Here is a 21,268-nt window from a genome sequence, read left to right as displayed (position 1 = left end):
GAAAAACACTTTGGTAATTTTTTTCTTTAAAGGCAAAGTTCCTTTCATTTCAGGGTTACCTTTCCTTGAGGTCAAAATGGTGTAGAAACATACTATTTCCTAATTTCTGAATTAATGTTCCAGGAAAAAAGAAACATGGACCTTGTAAAGAATCCCATAAAGATAAGAGCTTTGTAAGCCAAACACATAACAGAAGTTGAATGATTCTTGAACTTTGTTTATTGGTTAAAAAAAAAAAAAGCCAGGTTATTGGTTTGTAGATTATACATATTCAAAATCCTTATAGTAAATGCAATGCCAAATCAATACCTAACCTTTAAAAGACTATCAAATTTTAAATGTTAGAAGTAATTACTATCAATTTATCAAATTATTACCAAATAAATACACAGCTTTCTTTTTCTTCAAAGGTTCTAGTTAGATTCTGACAGGACTTCTTATTGAGAAATACAACTCACTGATTTACTGAATTCAAATTAACATCACCCTTTGGCTTTCCCAGCACATTAAGACTATTAAAGTGTTTTTTTATACATGATCACTATTCTATGGACCCACATTGAGGACATTTTAGAATCACTATTCTTACTGTAATCAAAACACTTTTTTTCATGTGTTGATCCATCCAGTCTATTATGCTATTACTCTTAGGACAAACTGCAAAAAGTTTATAGCCAACAGCCAAAGACTAAAACTTACTAAAATATGGGACCCTTCACCTGAATATTACCAGACCAGGGCAATATTTACTGTGCATTTATTTATATGTTAACCTAATCAGTTACTGGCTATATTAACATGGGCTGTTCGGTTACGAAACAAGTAATTTCCCTTAAATAGGTTTGCTAAAATACCACCCAAACTACAAATATTGGGAAATACTGCTTGTCTACTGCCATGTTTCCAGAGTGTCCTCTTAATTAAAAAAAAAAAAAAAACAAAAACAAATCTGTCACAGTCCTCCATATTCTCAACTCCCCATATACTAAGTGCAAACTTGTGATAGAAGTGTAGCTGTAACTACCGTTGGTCCTTCTCTCTTTACAAAAGACAAGACCCATAACATCGCCCAATAACCAGGGTCAAAATTCCAAGTAAACTTCTTAATATAATGAAATACCTTAAGGCTCAAATTCTTTTACTTCTAGGAAAAGGGCCAGCTTTCTTATTCCTATAAGCTAGTAAGTAGCACATTCTCTGCTTATTTTCACCTAAGAGAGACATCTGTGGCAAGACTGAACTTTACAAGTGCCCCTTACCCTTTGCAACTGGAGTGAACCCATATAAATCACTAGAACTGTGAGCAGTATGAAGGACTAGGCAGAGTTCAAGGAAGCTAAAACACAAGGCAAGTCACTCTGCTTTTAAAAAAAAAAGCTAGCATGTCTTCTCAGGCGATACTGGGGAAAGGATGGGGACTCGGCTGAGCTCGGACTGGTGCACATCTGGGTGAGCAGATCCCTGGCAGGCTACTGGCTCTGTCTGCCTGGAGGTGGGCTCTCGGCAGCCACGTTGCTGCTGTTTGTCCCTGCCCTCTCGTCACAGAAGAGGCACCTGAGCCGAAATAAGCCACTTAGATGTTCACCTCCTTGGGAATTTAGAACTAAAACTGTCGTCTCCGTCTGCACTAGACCCTGGAGGAGAGCGAAACTGTTTAGGAGCCATACTGCAGCCACTCTTCCCAAGTGCACTTAGTGGTACACAGAGCCACCGTGTGGAGTTCCACGTGAGCAGGTGCAGACGGACGGGCTAAGAGAGAAGATTCTCTGAGTTCCTGGCAGTCTTCCGCTTCCTTGTTCTATGCTACTTACAAGGCCTGCTCCATTCTTTGGCTTCTATATGAGACACACCTGTATCCTTACAACAAACGCATTCATTAAGTCATTCATTCATGCTTCAGATGGTTTCTTTAACAGCCGCTGTCCAAATTAATGTAACAGGTAAACAGGGTACTGACCACAATATATGAGCAAGTTTTTATTTATCCACTTTCCTGAAGGTATATAAAGGCACAGATTGTTTTTTTATTTTTGCTTTTGTTTTTCTGTGATGAGGGCAAAGATGGATTCAATAGAGGAAATCACAACATTATCATAACAACCAGGTACAGCATAAAGTAAGGATGCATCTCCTGGACAGGTTGTTTCTTTTTACTAAAATGTTGCTGTACGCTTGTTATTCATAGCTAGAATGTTTGTGCTTGAAGACTTGCTACAATTATAATTTTAAACTTTCACCAATAATTAAGAAAGACTCAAAACCAAATATTCAAAGAATGTTTTTACTATTTCTAGGTGCTGGTTCCCTGCTGTCTCTAACCACAGCTGTCTTGTTTCAGACAATGCTTCCTTCCACCAACCACTAGGAAATAGAGAAACCTGGGTGCAAATTAGTCCATTTTTCAATTAATTTGTTTTGATGCTGGAATAAATAACAAGATTCAATAAAGTAAGCATTCTTCTCACTTAGAGTCTCATTAGACCTTAAATTTTCTATTTATACCAGCATTATGAGTTTTTACCCTTAGATGAAAGATCCAAGTTGTTTTATTTGTTCTCGTGTCAACCAAAACAAGTTATTCAAGTCTACAGTTCATTTAAACGAACGAATAACATTAGCTTTTATAGACACCAAACACCGCACAACGAGATTAAAGTGTTTCACCATTTCTTTAATCTTTACTCAACCACTAAGAATTAGGTAGACAGTGGGGCACCTGGGTGGCTCAGTTGGTTAAGCATCTGCCTTCGGCTCAGGTCGTGATCCCAGAGTCCTGGGATCAAGCCCCACATTGTCGGGCTCCCTGATCGGGGGTGGGGCACCTGCTTCTCCCTCTCCCTCTGTGGACCCCCCCTCGTGCTATCTTGTGCTCATTCATGCACTCTCTCTAAAATAAATAAATAAATAAAATCTTAAAAGAAAAAAGAATTAGGTAGACAGTAAAATTATCCTTAATTTGTATATCATTAAAAAACAGCGCCCACAAATAGTTCTCAATTTACATATTATAGCATATCACACCAAACACATAGAATACTCACATAAGTAAAATAGTCTATGAAAACTCTCATTTTCTCATTTCTTAAGCTTTCTAAAAATGTCATATATTTTCTCAAAATTGGTAAATTCTGAGCATTACATCTGACTCAGGAATTGAAATGGCGATTTCCGCTATAAAAAAGAATGAATGAATGTGGTGGAATCTAAGTAAGAAACTTGTATACTTACCAGTTTCTCAATTTCTGATTCAAGATTCTGTATGCAGTCAAGTTTTCTCTTGCGACAGCGTTGTGCAGCAATTCTGTTTTTACTTCTTCTTCGAATATCATGGATACAATCCAGTTGTTCTGGAGTCAGCTTGTGCATTTTCAACAAGGATTGAAAGTCATTTCGAGAGAGTGAAATTATTCGTTGTGCATTAAATGGCAGTTTTACCTAGAATGTAAAATAAACATTAGTAATTGTTGCCGTACTATGGAGTTATACTTAAATCTAGGAAGAGGAAGATACACACCTATATTTTCCAGAGAACTTCATTTAGACTTAAAAAAAAAATAGACCTCTATTTCAGATTTCTATATAATCCCTTATAATAAAGAATGATAATTTGATATTTCTAGACTATTTTAGAGAGTTCAGAAGACAAGCAAATTGAGAGCACAATTTTTTAACAAATCAAAAATATTAACACAAATATTCATGCATTTAAAATAAAAAAAGAGAACTTAAGTTCTTTTACTAGAGTATGTTAATACCCCACAGATATCTTTAAGCCTCTTTCTAAGGTGTTTCTAAAGTGTTTAACCAAACAAAAAAAAAATCTATTTTGTACTTTGATTTATTTTACTGTCTAGCACTCATTTAACACTGGTATAATTACACTAGTAATTTCTAAAGCATTGCAGAAAATTAAGTTTTCTGTCAAGAGAATAGTTTCACGTAACTCAACTTAAAAATCTACACATTTCACTTTCCAATATAGAAATGGTTAGAAAAGCCTTATGAATATTTTAAAGTCATTTTCAACATACTTAAATTGAGAAAAAGGAGAAAATAATTTTTTTTAAATAAAGAGTCACTATGTGACAATTATATTAATTATCAAAAATGCTTATAAAACATTGATCAAGTTTCTCTGGCAACCTACTTAATTTGTCTTTCAAACTAGAGAAACTAGTTATACAAAATGTTTTACAATTCCTTAAATGTCTTATTTTTTAACATTCTTTTCATAGTCCCAAACACTGGATTTACAAATGCCATAAACAAATCTCCAGCTATAACTCATGAATTCATATTACTTCTTAAATTAAATCACCAATAACCTCCTTCCAAAGCCAAGGGGGGTAAAAAAAAAAAAAAAAAAAAGAACCTCTCTCCCCCTTTTTAAACTCACGTCATCCAACAGCTAGAAAACTAAAGAAAATGATAAAGAACCAACAAACCTTTATTATTACTGGAATTATGGTAATGTTTTACCAAAAAAAAGCAGCTATCAAATATGAACATTTGTACACAAAGTACACAGATCATGCTTGGTAAGGTTAATACCATACCAGCTACATGTAACTCATACCAAATTATTAAGACATTAAATTAATGGCTGAAATGGCTAAGGGAAAATAAGAAAAAAATTAATGGCTCTGAAAAACTAAGGCAAAGAAAACTCTGCATTAGAAGGCACATTCCTACACCTAGTCACTGCTAAATCACTGTTAAGTGACTAGTCCAGAGATCCTGTGGCAATGAATAAGATCGGAATATATGTTGCATTTTTCCAGGAGTTACCATGTAACAATCACAGAATCACTATTTTTTTTCCTCTTGGGACATGGTATTTGATTTAAACAGTTAAACAGCCAATGTGTGAATCCACTCCAGGGCAAACATAAATATACTTGCTTGAAATATATGAACACAGAAGTCCTTCAAACTTTGCCACACTCTTTGGGTACTGTTCACACAGTTTTATAACTGTCTGTGGGTTTCATCCCCCCTCCCTGAGCCTGCTCCTATGTCCCTAGTGGTGCAACAGGAGCTGACACAGAGTGAATCCCCACTAACAGTGGTAAAACAAGGACTTAGCAACACACACATTTTCCCCTCACCTCACATTCTTGTTCTCTGGCTGAACAGGGTTCGCTGTCACCTTCAGTATCGGTCTCAGAGTCATCTCCCAAGCTAATCACACAAGCATATGGGCAAGGTTCCTGCTGGGGTTCTGAAACATACTCATCATTTCCAATTTCCAAATTGCTTGAACAGCCTTCGGTACTCAGAGTACTTATAAAAGGGCAGTTGACGGAACTCAACGTTGTAAAAGTCCTCTGACCTGGCTCTGGGCTCTCGCTAATCCTGATACCTAACCAGGGACACTCAGACCGCTTCTGTGAGTAGATCTGTTCTGAACCATCTTTGGCCACAGCAGGTGATAACTGCATTTGGCAAGAAGAGTCTGTGCTGCAAATGTCACTCCAGAAGCCTTTTGCTAGGTGTTCTGCCACTTCTCGTTCCACACTACTCCGATCGCTGGAGGCAAGGCTACTGTCTTCCCTGGGGCCAGAGTCAGATTTCAAATGTAAATCCTGACTTTCACCAAATGTTTTCTCCTCTGGAACCTCTGTACCTGACAAAGGCTTTTCTGTTAACACTGCCGTGTTTTGCATTCCAGCAAAATTCAAGTCACCATATTGGTCATATGTGTGTAAAAGAGACAGAGAATAGAGCCCATGAGGGTCTGCAGAAGAATTGTGGGGGAAAGGAGTCACTTCTGATTTTTCTGATGGGCACTGAGAAGCAGGATCTTTCTTCCTGGTTTCTTCATGTTCTGTTGCTAATTTACTTTCTTCACATTTCAGAATCACCTGCAGATCTGCACAGTCCTGGATTCTTCCCAGACACTCATTTTCAGATGTCTCATTTGGCTGAACAGAAGCAGCATGAACGTCTTTGACACTGGATTCCACAGTACGGACTCTGTCAGTTCCAAAAGCTTTTTGGAATTTTCTGTATTTGGGGCATAAAGATGGCAAAGCCAGAGCAGCATCCTTTTCTAAGCACATGGATTCACAGGTTTGACTGGCACTGTCTTGCAGAGGAGATGATACTTTTGCATTTGCCTGATATCTATGCAGTTTCCACTGAGGAGTCTGGACATTTTTATTTTCCAAAAATTCCTCCACTTCGTCAATTTCTAAATCCCTCTGGTCCAAAAGTGAAAATTTAAGGTCTGCTTTTTGACAGTGTGACGGGATACATTTTTTTCTTAGGCATTCTTGCTGGTCAGCAGTGGAGTCCAAAAACTTAAATTTGAGAAACTGAAAGCAGGATTCCTCAATGTCACGTACACCTAAAAATTCCACACACTTGCACACTTCATCCACATTGTCCTTACTCAAAATCAGTTTGGCAGTGTAGGCAAACTGAATTAAAGGTTCAAATCCTTTAACTGTCACCTGTTAATATACAAAATAAAAACAAATGCATCACTTAAAGTGGTCTAGTAGATAAATAAAAGTAGAAGGGGAATAGAGAGATGAAGAACTTCTTTGTGATCATTATAAAAACAGGTCTTTTAATTTGGTAAGTAAAAATATTCTTCTAGAAAATGTAAAGCTAATTAGGAGTCTGGAAAAGCATGCTTAATAGACCCCATTCATTAGAACCATACCCTCCACTTTATAGATTCCACTTTTAAAGACACATGAATTACGGTTTTATTCACATGAGGTAAAGACATTAAACACTGCCATTAAGATATGTGTTGTTACTTTTTAAAAACAATGGCTAACCTATAGTTGGCCTTTATCATTTTCTTGGTATTGCCTTATTCACTGACCTCTGCCACAGAAGTGACAGTCTGTTGATTCCCCAAACTGTACAAACAATTTCATGGAAGCATGGGTGACCACCATAAGCTAAACTGTAGGCTTAGTATCCATCACAGAGTAGCCGGCACAGGCCTGTCTGAAACAAAAAAGTTCTACATACTTCCTCCAAACTCCTCTTAACAACCGCTACTTTGTGTCCCAATGCCACAAGGCTCAACACTCTTCTAGTTACAGTTACTCACTAAATTAAAGCAAGCTATTCTATTAAGAGTAAGTGTGACCAGCACTTCCCCGACCTGAGAGGTCTCTTGGAGGCAAGACATAACAAGGACGGAAACATTTAGGTGCTTGAGCTCCACAACATGCTGGTGGGAAAGACATGTGTAAAACCAAGCTCTATAATTACGACACAAAATCATCTTTTGTTTACCAATGCACAGAAACAATATCAAGAAAGAAGAAAGGGGCAATAGAACACTTATGGAGTACCTACTTTCCATGAGCCGGTGTCTTAGAAAAATGGATTATTTTTAGAACCCTAAACCCACTCAGTTTCCCCTCAAAGGGAGAGAATGTGACATACTATAGCCATGACTCTGAGCATGACTTCTCCCAATGTCTACGATCCACTGGCTGTGCCCTGCTTTGGTCATTTATCAGAAAGTAACAGAGGGCCGCCGCCTGGGTGGCTCAATCAGTTAAGCGACCGACTCTTCATTTCAGCTCAGGTCATGATCTCAGGATCCTGAGATCAATCCCCACCTTGGGCTCCACTCTGGGCATGGAGCCTGCTTAAGATTCTCTTTCTCCCTCTCCCTTTGCTCCTCCCCTATGCACATGCTCTCTCTCTTTAAAAAAAAAAAGGGGGGGGGTAATATAACAGTGGGTCAAGTTATTCAACTGCTCAATAACTATTGTTAACTAACATCCCAAACTAACAATTCTACATGTAAAATGTCATAATTTCCATGAAAAAAGTTAAAGAAATGAGTTGTTGCAGAACCTGGGAATTGCTCCTCAGCCTCATGACAAGAAGGACACAGTTTTATTTTCAACTTTATAAACCATAAAGAGATTTAATTAGGTTCAATTAAATTAAAAGCAGGGTGACTTCCAGAACCATGGACCTCTCTCCCACCTCTTCTGGTAGAGTAATGTTAAGCTCTGCATCGGCCTGGCCTACGATTCTCGAGTAGAGGTAACTGCTGCATGCCGCCAACACAGACCGGTGGGCGCGGAACCGCTGGCCCTCCACGAGGACAGTGACGTCACACAGCACGTCCTTCTTCCGCTGGTCGTTGAGGCTGAGCAAGACATTGGTGCTGTGTACCGAAGATTCATAGGCAAAAACCGCGTTCTCACTCAGAGACATTCTGTGTAACAAATGGTGTCGGGAAGTTCAGTGAAAGCATGCTTCTAGTCGTCATCAAACCTGCAAAAACACATGCAAGATTTCACTTGGATAAAGTCTTGTTAAAAATATATATATATTTTTTTAAGATTTTATTTATTTATTTGAGACAGAGAGAATGAGAGAGACAGAGACCACAAGAGAGGGGGGAGGGTCAGAGGGAGAAGCAGGCTCCCCGCCGAGCAGGGAGCCCGATGCGGGACTCGATCCCGGGACTCCAGGATCATGACCCGAGCCGAAGGCAGTCACTTAACCAACTGAGCCACCCAGGCGCCCCTAAAAATATTTTTTAAAACGACAGTGTCAAATATAACTTAAAATATTCATCACAAAAACAAAAATGAAAACAAAAGTCTCTAGAGAACCTAGACACATTTATTAATTTATTTCATTTAAAATAGGTTCTTGGGGCACCTGGGTGGCTCAGTCGTTAAGCGTCTGCCTTCGGCTCAGGTCATGATCCCAGGGTCCTGGGATCGAGCCCCGCATCGGGCTCCCTGTTCAGCGGGAAGCCTGCTTCTCCCTCTCCCACTCCCCCTGCTTGTGTTCCCTCTCTCGCTGTGTCTCTGTCAAATAAATAAAATCTTTAAAAAAATAAAATAAAATAAGATAAAATAGGTTCTTCACAGCCATTTTTAGTTAGGTTTCCTAATTTTAGGAAAAAGGATCTCGGGATGAGGGAGACAAGAACTTTAAACCAAGGATTTCATAGCTCTCTGAAAGTTAAGACATTTCACCCTGAGAAAACACCTCCAATGAGTGAACAGACTGGGTCAGGGAAATTTCTGGGTGGCATCCTAACCCTGTTGCTTCATGACATTAATGGGCGTGTGTGCATAGTTCCCCAGAGGTCACCCTTGGGCGGGGACTGACACTAGAACAGGCAGATGGCATTCCACCATTCTCCATGCCCCCTTCCCCAACATTTGACAGCTGGTAGGAGGCTTTGGTCCTTTGTAGTAAGGGACACATTCTACATAAGGAAAGGTCCTCCAACATAAGGAAGAAAAAGTCTTGAGAAAAAGACTCAAATCTGTCAAGCCAGATCTTAACAAGTCTTTTTATAGAACAAGTCTTGCTTTACACTACAAAACAGAGGCAACAAGTACAACTATTTCATCATTAAGAACATGCTTTACCATACACAGAAACTCTTAGTTTTCTCAAAATGTTTAAATATATCAAAAATGTGTATATATTTTTAAATATACCATATCTTAAATGTTTTAAATATTATGACATATAATAAATGCCATTTTCGATCATATATAAACGACTAGCAAGAAGGGTAGCCACAATATATGTATGTCTACATATTTCAATCGTGTACTATTCTTATATATTACATATTATAAAACACACAGAGACCAGGAAATTAAAAGAGAAGTTCTAGTATTTTCTTTCAGAGCACAATGGCCAGTGGTGAGCACCCCCAAGGAGTGTGTGCATACCCCTCTGTAGCATGATGATCAGGCTGAGAAACTCCTCACAGGTATCATCCCTGTCATTCACTTCTGTTCTTCTGAACTAACTCACTGCCTGAAACAGGAAGGTCCTCAAAAGTTCAGTGACTAAATAAATGTTATTGTTTCCAGATTTGTTACACTCCAAACAAAAATGAAAGGAGACAAGAGGACTACTAAAGTTCAGGCACACCAGGCCCAGATCACGGGTGACTTCTGCCTCAAAGACAGGCTGTTTTAGTCACAAACACATGAAATGCATTTATAAATTCTATCCTACTTAGGTGTTTATCTTTGAAGTGCTCAATACAGCTAAAATGTTAAGTTCCTCAGAAGGAGTCAATGAAAATAAAATGTCTCATTATGTGGCTAAACTCTACCCTAGGTTAAGGCTCACAACCTATCATTCACTGATTCAGCACACCACATAAAATCATGGCAACTTCAAAATTAGGTACTAGAACTGAATTAACTTTTGGGTTGTGCCCACTCGAAAGAGTAAATTCCCTTTAGCAATCTGTCTTAATATTTCAGTTACCAACACAAGGAATTAACGTTAGGAATAGTAAGAAACCATCATTCAAAGAGATCATGTACCCTCTCTATGGGGTACCACACACCACTCTGCCCTCCACTTTTCTCTAAGACTATGTGCACCTTCCCCAGCCAAGCCAGACTCAAAAGCTTACCTTTCTCTGTCCCTGCACCCAAGTCCTCAGTCTCTTTATTCTTTTCTGGCATCTGCCTTGCAAACCCTTAAAACTAGACTAATCTTACTCTAACATCTCTTCGTTCTGCCAAACACCGCATAGCCAGGCAAAACTATAAACACACAGGCTGGTGTCACTATAAATTCATGGTCTCAGCACTGTTCATCAGTTCTTTTGTGTGCCCTGATAGCCTGTTCTCCACAACAGCCTTCCGAGTAGCCCACTTTTCTCACAAGTTATCCAATCTCAGAAAATATTACCCCCCGCCACACACACACCACCTCCACAGGTTCCCTCTCCTATTGAAAACAGTCCTCAATGTCTGCTCTTGACCTTATACCATCCTTGCTTCTCTGGAATCCAGGACCTTCTCTTAACACTCTCTTCTCACGTATGTCCAAACTTTCTATGCTGGCTTCTTCCCATTAGACTTTGCTCATAAATATGCTTAAGTCTCTCGAGAAACTACCCTAAAAAACACTAACAACTAACAGCAAATATTCACTAAGCTATTATTCTGTATGAGGCACTGGCCTGAGGTGCTGACACAGCTTATCTTACCTACTCTTCACCATAGCCCCATGACATGGATGCTCTTATATCATCCCAACCTTACAGATAAGGAAACTGAGGCTCAGTAAGAAGTATCTTGGCCGTGGTCAAAAACCCAGTAAGACGAAGAATGAGGATTTGCACCAAGCACCTGACTACTCCATATCTGTCTCCAGTTAGTAGCTGCTGAACACACAGTATAGGAAGTCACTGCAGTAGTGTGGGGAGCCAGGTATTACTAAAAGGTTGTGCATGAAAATAGGGAAATGGGCTTCCCAGGTCACCAGGAGCAAATGAACTGGACCTGAACTTCAAAAAGAGGACTCTGGACTCTTCAACACTGCAACCTAAAAGTACTCTGATTCTCAAGGAAACTACAGCAAAAACAGTTCCTCACTTTAGAGCTGCCGTCAGCCCACATGTGTATCCTCACTACTCATCTCGAATTCCAGAATTTATTCTTGGCTCAGCCCTCCAGTTTAGGCACTTGGGGTGACAGACCGTAAGTTCACAGCCAGCTTACAGATTTGCTGTGAGATACAGATTTGGGTGACAGGCCAACCTCAAGCCCCAGCTGCAGCTGAGAGAAGCCAGAGACCCAGGTAGTACAACAAACAGCCACTCAAGAGGACCCAAGAAGTGTCTCACTCAAGTGGACTGAGCATATGGATGCCATGACTCATCTTGCTCCCCGCACCGGAACCCTGGGACCCATCACGACACCTCCTTCAGCCGCTGCATGCAATCTCTCATTGGGACCTACTACCTCTGCCTCTACACACGGTGACCCACTTCTCTCCGTCTGCCCTGCCACAATTCTGGTCTAAGACGTCACTGGCTCTTGTCTAGGCAAATGCTGCTCAGCCTTTTGTAATGGCTTCTAAGCATACCCATGTACAAACATATTAAATAAAAAGTGAAACTAGGTTTCACATATCAATATTCTATCCTTACTAGTGCAAAGTATTCTAATTTCTACTCTGTTCTATTTGGGGTTTTTTTAAGATTTTTTATTTATTTGCGAGAGAGAGAATGAGAGAGAGCATGAGAAGGAGGAGGGTCAGAGGGAGAAGCAGACTCCCTGCTGAGCAGGGAGCCCGACGTGGGACTTGATCCCGAGACTCCAGGATCATGACCTGAGCCGAAGGCAGTCGCTTAACCAACTGAGCCACCCAGGCGCCCTCTACTCTGTTCTATTTAAAAAAAAAAAAAAAATTCCAGTTGTGATTCACTCAATTTCAAGAGCCACCAATGGACCATCACCTCACGCATGGAAAACAGCCCAGTGGCTAACACACAGGGTCTGGAATCACACACTATCCTAGGTTCAAATCCCAGCTCTGCCATTACCTAGCTATATATATGACCTTTGGGCAAGCTGCTTAACCTTGCCAGGTCTTGGTTTCCTCACCTATAAAATAAGGGTAACAACAGCACCTCACTGGATTGTCATGAGGTATATATGGACAATGAGGGTAAATGGGTTAGAATAGTGCCTGGCCTATAGCAAACAAAAAGGAAAATATCAGCTGCTCTTAATAATTTTAATAATAACAAAAGCTTCATCCCCCTCAAGCCCCTCTAGATCCCCTCCAAATTATTCTCCCACATCGAAGTGATTTCTCCCTTGCCGAAACCCAACATTGTCTTCCAAATTTCTTATGATCAATTCTAAATCTTTAGCCTATCCTCCAGACCTGCATTAATCCAGCCTTGAGCTTCTGTCTCCCTCTCTTGCTATTCTCTAGCCTCACCATGCTTTCTTCCTGCCCCAGGGAACCAAGCTCCTCTCGACCTCAGGGATTTTGAACACACTGTGCCTGGTAACTGTACTTCTACTCCTCAGCTGACTAACTACTCACCTTTTAGGTCTCAGCTTAAATGTCAAAATCTCATCTGACTTGTTTTCTGCCATAACTCAAGCACGTAACATAACCGTACCTGACTCAATGCAGGAACTTGCTTCTGAATGAATGACTTCACATATTTACTACAAATCCAAAATGTAGATCATCTACATTTTCTTCCAAACAGTGCAATCAGCTATTCTGGTATATATAGGAACAATGCCACTAAGCCAAGCACTCAGAGGAAAAGTCTTTGGATAGCTTTCCCAGAGTCAGGAGCAGCAAAGGGAGCCTACCTCTGAGAGCCAAAAACGTATCTGCAAGACAACTGGCCAAAGAAGAACAAGACTTGGCAACTATAAACAAAGCCAGTACAACTGACTTGCATGAACAAAGACACCATGACCTTGGCCTCATCAGCATGGGGTACTACCGAAAGTTAATGTGAAAATCAATTTTCCTAATTCTGAAAACCATCTAAGTGGTCACTTATCCATTTTCACCCAATAACATAATGACTAAAGACTGGCACACATCCTTCTAACATCTTGTCAGTGACCTTCTAACATTTCTCAAACCTAAAAGGTAAAATACACCACTACCAAAGGAACCTTCCAGATTTAAAATTCTCTTAATTTATCAACACCAAATTTAGATTCCTACATTACACCTGAATTTTTCTATATTCTTGGAAATATATGCTATTGTTGTAATTCAAAATAAAGGTTTGCTGACCTTTGTAACTTGCTGATTCATTCAGTAATGCTGATAAAGGATGAACAAGCATTTTAAAGCTTCCTGTACTTCGATTTGGAAATAACTTCTGTTCTCTACTTCAACATATACAATTTAGTTTTCATAGTTACCAGTTGATGTTTTTGCTTTCAAAACAATAAAGAAAATAAACAAGATGCTATGGCTTCATCACATTTTCATAACTTAAAGGATAATTTACTTTAAAAAAAGAAACTTTTAAGAGCCTAAGATGAATATCTGATCATGGGCCAAGTACAATGCTTCATAATAAAAATTCAGAAAGTAACTATGAGGATGAAGTTCCACACATACAAGAGCTGGAATTTTGTTTCCCTCAAGTCTCACAGAACTTTGGCTTGTTTTAATTATCAATGTAGAAGGGCACACAAAATAACCTAACACCAAGGAATCACTTAAAAGAAAAAAAACTATCATCCAAACATTCTTTATCTTCACCGAACAATGACAAATGTCCTTTCTACAAGTGTATACCTGAGCTACCCAACAGATTTAGTGCATGAAAACAGAAAAGACAGTCCCTACATTCAAGAACATAATCTATAGATGTTCAAAATGAAAATGATGCCTTGGGACAAAAGAGATGACAATGATCATTATAATCAATTTACAAAGGAATGTGAACATTCCTAAATGTATTTATTTGCAATAAGTCTTCAAACAAAAACTACTTCCTGTCAATTCTCATTTAACTGTAATATTCAATTAATGAAAACAATGATTTCCAAAATAGTTCTGTTAGCCAAGGGGGTGTGTATGTGTGTGTGCGTGCATCCACGCGCATGTGTCTATGTGTGTAGATGGGCATAAGTTGGACGTCCAATATGGCACAAAAGCAATACTCTCCATCTGCAGCCTGAAAGAATTCCTTAGAACTCCCTTCCCCTTCTCTCTAGTGGCCATTCGGTATGTCTACCTTTTCCTCCTTATTGCTTCTGCCCACCACCAACTCCATCACCCTGTCAATTACTTTGCCTCACTCAGTTTCAGGTCAGGGTCTTTAATGGCTCAGAAGACAGGAAAATTCCTCATAGCACACCATCCTTCTCGGCTCCCTCCTAAGCTTCAAGCTCCCCTAAGCCAGTTTCTGTTACAATTTACCCAAGATACCCAGAGTTTGAGTGTTCTTCTGAAGTTAGGTGCACCTTATCTTCTACTGTTCAAGTAGATGGCAAAGACCCAACAATATCGTTGTGTGTACACCTTTCTTTGTCTTTCCTTTCTGAGTCTGTATATATATTTATATAAAAGCATAAATAAATACATAAGTTTGTTTTTAATATAAGGTAGAGATGCTCATGGAAAAGTGTCTTTTTAAAAAGGGCTTATTTGCAACGACGTGGATGGAATTGGAGGGTACTATGCTGAGCAAAATAAGCAATCAGAGAAAGACATGTATCATATGACCTCACTGATATGAGGAATTCTTAATCTCAGGAAACAAACTGAGGGTTGCTGGAGTGGTGGGGGTGGGAGGGATGGGGCAGCTAGGTGACAGACATTGGGGAGTGTATGTGCTATGGTGAGCGCTGTGAATTGTGTAAGAAGGTTGAATCACAGACCTGTACCTCTGAAACAAATAATACATTATATGTTGGAAAAAAGAAGATAGTAGGAAGGGAAAACGAAGGGGGGAAATCGGAGGGGGAGACGAACCATGAGAGACTATGGACTATGAGAAACAAACTGAGGGTTCTAGAGGGGAGGGGGGTGGGGGGATGGGTTAGCCTGGTGATGGGTATTAGGGAGGCACGTTCTGCATGGAGCACTGGATGTTATATGCAAACAATGAATCACGAAACAGTACATCAAAAACTAATTATGTAATGTATGGTGATTAAATAAATTAATTAAATAAATAAAATAAAATAAAGGGTTTTTTTTTTAAAGATTTTATTTATTTATTTGACAGAGAGAGACATAGTGAGAGCAGGAACACAAGCAGGGGGAGTGGGAGAGGGAGAAGCAGGCCTCTCGCAGAGCAGGGAGCCTGACGTGGGGCTCAATCCCAGGACCCTGGGATTATGACCTGAGCCGAAGGCAGACGCTTAACAACTGAGCCACCCAGGCGCCCCAAGAAGGGCTTTTCTTGCTACTATTGCCAATCTGGAAAGAACCTTAACATCAAAAAGTCTGTGGGAATTTAAATCAGAGACAATAATTTAAGTCTACATTCTTCCCTATATTCTCAGACCTGAATCACCTGCCAGGAAGAGCCAGGAAGAATAACTCAGTGACCAAGATTTGCTATTTTCTTTAAGTTTCTGCAGATCTTAAATATCATACTTGTTTAAACATCATATCTGAGGGTGCCTGGGTGGCTCAGTCATTAAGTGTCTGCCTTCGGCTCAGGTCATGATCCCAGAGTTCTGGGATCAAACCCCACATCGGGCTCCCTGCTCAGCAGGAAGCCTGCTTCTCCCTCTCTCACTCCCCCTGCTTGTGTTCCCTCTCTCGCTGTCTCTGTCAAATAAATAAATATTTTTTAAAAAAATCTGAGAATCACATTTTCTAAATCCATTCCTCTTATGAAAAAATCCTAAGTATGACTAGATGAGGTACATAAATGTATAGATCAAAAAAGCTGAGTGAAAATAGAAAACAAAACAAAAATATAAATTAAGTAGCAGAAGACCTTACAAAAGCACCAAAAACAAGGACATTGTTTTTAGAGGACTTTTACAACAACATATGGGAATGTGACTTGGAAATCTATGTTAAAACTATGTGACGAAAAATGCCACATCTTTCTTAAAATGAGATGTGGAGAATGGAGAAGGTGAGCAAATCATTGCAATTTTTGCAGCTCATGGTTCATTCCCTGCTTCCATACAGGGAAAGTTGGACTTTTTTCCACTTATTCTTCCTCATATTAAAAATTATGCATTTAGGGGCGCCTGGGTGGCTCAGTCGTTAAGTGTCTGCCTTCGGCTCAGGTCATGATCCCAGGGTCCTGGGATCGAGCCCCGCATCGGGCTCCCTGCTCGGCGGGAAGCCTGCTTCTCCCTCTTCCACCCCCTCTGCTTGTGTTCCCTCTCTTGCTGTGTCTCTCTCTCTCTCAAATAAATAAAATCTTTAAAAAAAAAAATTATGCACTTAATCATGGATCTTTTATTATATTTACTTGGTCTAATTCCATATCTGAAATGATAAAGCTAAACATAGAGGGGAGAAGTCTGAATGGTTAGAGAAGTTTGAAGACCTTATTTACAGACTCACCAACTAAGAGGTCAGAAACAAAAGGTTTTTTACTTCCCAAGTCAACAAATCCAGCTTTGATAATTCTGGGTACCACGTTTAAGATAGCCTGGAAGGGAATAAAGGACGAAAAAAAAGAAGGAACATAGGAAACCCGAGCTCAAGAACCAAAACAAGAATAATGGATTCCACCATTATACCTTCTCAACTGAAAAGAATTTAAGAAACAAAGGAGTCTTTTATTTGCTTAACATATTTGGCAGCTACTTGATCCTTAATAGGATTGTTCTATCTCAACTGAATTAGATGTTATAAAATATGAACTAGCAACTAGAATTGGCCCACACCAATAAAACTAATTTACTGAATACATATTTTTTATCATGCACTTGTCAGTCACTACTTTCTGTATCAACACTGAGGTATGACTTACACAGAACTGCACTATTTAAAGTACACAATTCAATGAGTTTTGACACTTGCATACTGTGCATGAAGCCAAGATCAAGATACAGAAATTTTTTAAAAAGATGTAGAAATTTCATGACTCAAAATTCCACATCTCCTTTTTTGTCTCTCCTTCCCTGTTGCCCTAGCTCCAGGTAACCAATGCTTTGCTTGATGTCACTGTAAATTAGCATGCATTTTCTATGATTTTTATATAAATGGAATCATGCATTATGTCCTCTAGCTTCAGGCTTCTTTCATTCAGCTTAATGACATTCATACTGCATACATCAGATGTTCTCTATTGCTGAATAATATTCCCTCGTATCACTCTATCACTATTTGTGTATCCATTTAACTACTGATGGACTATTCTAACAAAGATGGGCACAACTGCATTGCTTCCAGTTTGGGATTACTGTCATAAAGCTTCTGTGAACATCCAGATGGACATTTACTTTGTTTCTCTTGGGTAAATAAATACCTAGGGGTAGAAGAGCTGAGTGATATGGTAGGTTTATGTTTAACTTTTCAGAAATTACTGAAGAGTTTTCCAAAGCAACTGTATCATTTTGGACTGCTACGAGCAGTGTATAACAAGTCCAGCTGCTCCACATTCTCAGCAATCCTTGGTATTCAGTCTTTTAATCTTAGCTACCCTAATAGAGGTACCGTGTTATCCCACTATGGTTTTAATTTGCATTTCCTGAGGGCCACTGATGTTGAGCATTTTTTTATGTGCTTATTGGCCATTTAGATATCTTCTTTTGTGAAATATCTGTCCAATTTTTCTGCTCATGTTTACTGGGCTGCTTTCTTATTGAGTTGTAAAAGCCAGTAGAATTTTTATTAGGATTGCAGTGACCCTATATACCCATTTGGGGAGAACCAAAATCTAAATTGAGTCTTCTCATGCACCAACATGGCAAATCTTCCCATTTACTCAGATCTTCTTTCAGCATTATTCCGGTATTTTTAGTAAAGAGGTCTTGCATATCTTTTGTTAAATTTATTCCTAACTAGTTTATGGGGGGTTTTTTTGTAGTTACTATAAGTGAATTTGTTTGTTAAACTTCATTTTCTGGTTTTCTGCTGCTACAATGTAAACATAAAATCAATTTTTTTAAATACTGAAATATTAACCTTGAATTCTGCAATCTTACTTATTAATTCACTTATTAGGTCTTATAGTTGCTTTGCAGATTCCTTAGGATTCTCCAGGTACATAATCATGTCATCTGCAAACAGAGACAGTTTTACTTCTTTCTCATCTTTACACTTACTTCTCTTTCTTGCCTTATTGCAATAACTGAATAGTGACAGTGGTGAGAGCCGGCATTCTTGCCTTATTCCCTTATAAGGTAAGTTTTTGATATTTCACCAATTAAATATTATGTTAACTGTAGGTTTTCTAAGATGAGCAATTGATGGGCAGAAAAGGAGGTGTAGTTACTACCCCAGTTAACTTAGGGCTCATATAAGAAATTCAAAGGGAGAAAAAGCAGAGTGAAAATTCCCCAAAATTCCTCAAAGAGTGAAACTCCCAAACTCACTCAGCCTCCTCCAAGGGCACGCTTCATTCCTACACCACTTTCTAAGTATTCACCCAAGACATCCTAGGATCCCAAAACCAGGGGCTGTAGATAAGAAGGGCATAGAGTAGTTATCAGAGGCCACTGTCAGAACCACACAAACATAGCGCCTATGTGCTCTAGAGATCACTAGGGTGGACAGCACAGAAGAGCATTTTATAGTTTGATGACAAACCCTGCCAGCGAAGCAAGGTACTTTATATCTCTCTGACATTTCCTTTATTTTTTGGTAAAGTAGGGACAAGAATACTACTTTCTGTTAGGAGGATCAAATGAAAACATAATGTTTTCAGAACCGTGCCTGGCACATAATGAATGCTCAATAATTAATTGTTAGCTATTATTTGAATCTGATGCTAGAAAGGTTTGAGTGGCATAAGGCGACACTGAAACTCTAGTTAAAGAAGTGTAATAGCACACTACTTAGCTTTCCAAGGCCCAGTATTGACACAGGTATAATAATATGGACACTGTTAATTGGTTTCAACTTTCAGAATAGACAAATAATGGAAGACTTAATTACAGCTATAAAATGGGATATAGACATTATTAATCTCGACAAAATGAAAGTAAAATGAACAGGCTGGGAAATGGAATCAGAGAGAACTGAAAGGAAAACTGGTATTTCTATCTGACTTATAATGTTGACTCAAAAGATACCTCAAAAAAAAAAGAGGTACTTCCTTAGATTAATGAGGCCAAATTCAAAAAATAAAATAAATTTGGGGGCTGTGGAGGTGATCAAGAACAGAAATGAAATAACAGATTATAAATACAGGTGGGTATAAATACAGGTGATGATAGAAGCAACAAAATCAATATCCATAGTAAAAGGAAGTCAACAATGTCTTAGGTTCATAAATAAACTGAAGTCTAAACATCTTAGAGATACACAGGTAACTACCAAAAAATTAAATAGCAGAAATAAAGATGAATATTATCTATGAAGCAGAATTAGGGGTGTGATGGGGTGAAAAGATGGGATGGCTTCATGATAAATCTTTCTGTATTTTTTAAATCAAAAACAAGTATTACTTTGACTAAGTACATAAACTTAAAAGAGATTTAAATAGTAAACAAAAATATTAAAATTTAGTTAAGTCTAAATTGTTGATGACTTGGTTGTGAGCCTTGTATTTTTTGAAGATTTTCCAAATAGAAAAGAAATTTGATAAAGAGGAAAATCAACCTTTAACTAACATTTTACATTATTTTGACAAAACTAGGAGAAGGGAGGGTAAAGAAATATAGTAAGATTTCTTATTTGGGATCAATGTTATACATACGATTTAATATTTTATACTGATAGCGATACCAATTGATATAGATTCTTTAAAAAAATTGAGGGTATCTTTTAAAGAAACGAACTGTTGAATGGCCAAACCACTAGAACCTTACAAAATCTGATGAAATTTATTTTATTTCCACCAGGAAAACTACTCACATAATAAAATTTTGCATTTGCTTTTGGTAGAATTGATAAGTGAAACCATGAGCCGATGCTTTGAGAAGACCAGCAAAATTGACAAATTTCTGCAGTCTCACCAAGGAAAAAAAAAAAAAATGAATACACAGCATTTGCATTATCACACAAAACATACTCTAATGGCTCTTCTCCCAATACCCTTCTATCTACAATAAAATTCTCTGCTCCCCTTCATAGAACTCCCCTAAAGAGCCATTTACATCCATACTATTTTCACTTCCCTCTCTTCCCAATTTCACTTGGGCCCACTAAAACCAGGCCTTTCCCCCTCCATTCTATGGAAACCACTGCTAAATGGCAAATTTTCAGTCTTCTTATACAGCACCTCAGCAACATTCAACAGGTTGATCATTCTCTCCCTGAAATCCTTTCTTCACTTGGCTTCCAGGATACCATAATCCTGATTTCCTACCTTATTGACAGCCATCTGTCAATTTTCTTTGATGAATTATCCTCCTCTTCTAAATCTCTAAATGCTGGAGAGCCCAGGGCTTAGTCCTCAGATCTCTCCTCTTCTCTGCACACATTTCCTAGATGAACTCATTCAGACCCAAAGCAAGGATAGGATCACTCATGGACCTACTGTACACTCTCTTAATTATATTTGGTCTAATATCAACAACTCTCTTGAACTTCATATTCACATTTAACAAGTCCAAAAGAAACCTTGGTTCCCCCATCTCTAGTTAGAATGTATGTCAAAATATTAACAGTGGTTACATCCAGGTAATTTGTTTCTGCATTCAAATTCTTAACTATAAATACATATTACTTTATAATCAGAAAATGAATGGATAAAGAAGATGTGGTTCATATATATAATGGAGTATTACTCAGCCATCAGAAAAGATGAATATCTACCATTTACACTGACATAGCTAGAACTGGAGGGTACTATGCTAAGTGAATTAAGACAATCAGAGAAAGACAGTTATCATATGGTTTCACTCATATGTGG

At 38.6% G+C, this 21,268-nt stretch overlaps 1 protein-coding gene across 5 annotated transcripts in view; it reads right to left on the bottom strand.

Annotated features, from left to right (window-relative positions):
• BACH1 (BTB domain and CNC homolog 1) overlaps positions 1 to 21,268 on the bottom strand; it is a 43,851-nt gene that overhangs the window by 11,237 nt on the left and 11,346 nt on the right. For 3 of the 5 annotated variants that reach the window (XM_035017572.1, XM_035017575.1, XM_035017574.1), the window contains exons 2-4: positions 7,969 to 8,262; positions 5,109 to 6,455; positions 3,229 to 3,435 (exon numbers count right to left, since the gene is read on the bottom strand). In XM_035017572.1, coding sequence (XP_034873463.1) covers positions 3,229 to 3,435; positions 5,109 to 6,455; positions 7,969 to 8,202 — 1,788 coding nt within the window. In that variant the 5' untranslated portion in view covers positions 8,203 to 8,262. Of the gene's footprint in view, positions 1 to 3,228; positions 3,436 to 5,108; positions 6,456 to 7,968; positions 8,263 to 9,692; positions 9,781 to 12,907; positions 13,536 to 21,268 lie in introns of those variants that run through there. The other 2 variants (XM_035017571.1, XM_035017573.1) reach the window with 2 other exon arrangements.

This window comes from Mirounga leonina, unplaced genomic scaffold (genome assembly GCF_011800145.1).
Source record: "Mirounga leonina isolate KUSES-001 unplaced genomic scaffold, KU_Mleo_1.0 Mir_172, whole genome shotgun sequence".
Taxonomy (NCBI): domain Eukaryota; kingdom Metazoa; phylum Chordata; class Mammalia; order Carnivora; family Phocidae; genus Mirounga; species Mirounga leonina.
Note: the sequence above shows the minus strand (reverse complement) of the source record. Positions and strands in the feature narration are given on the sequence as shown.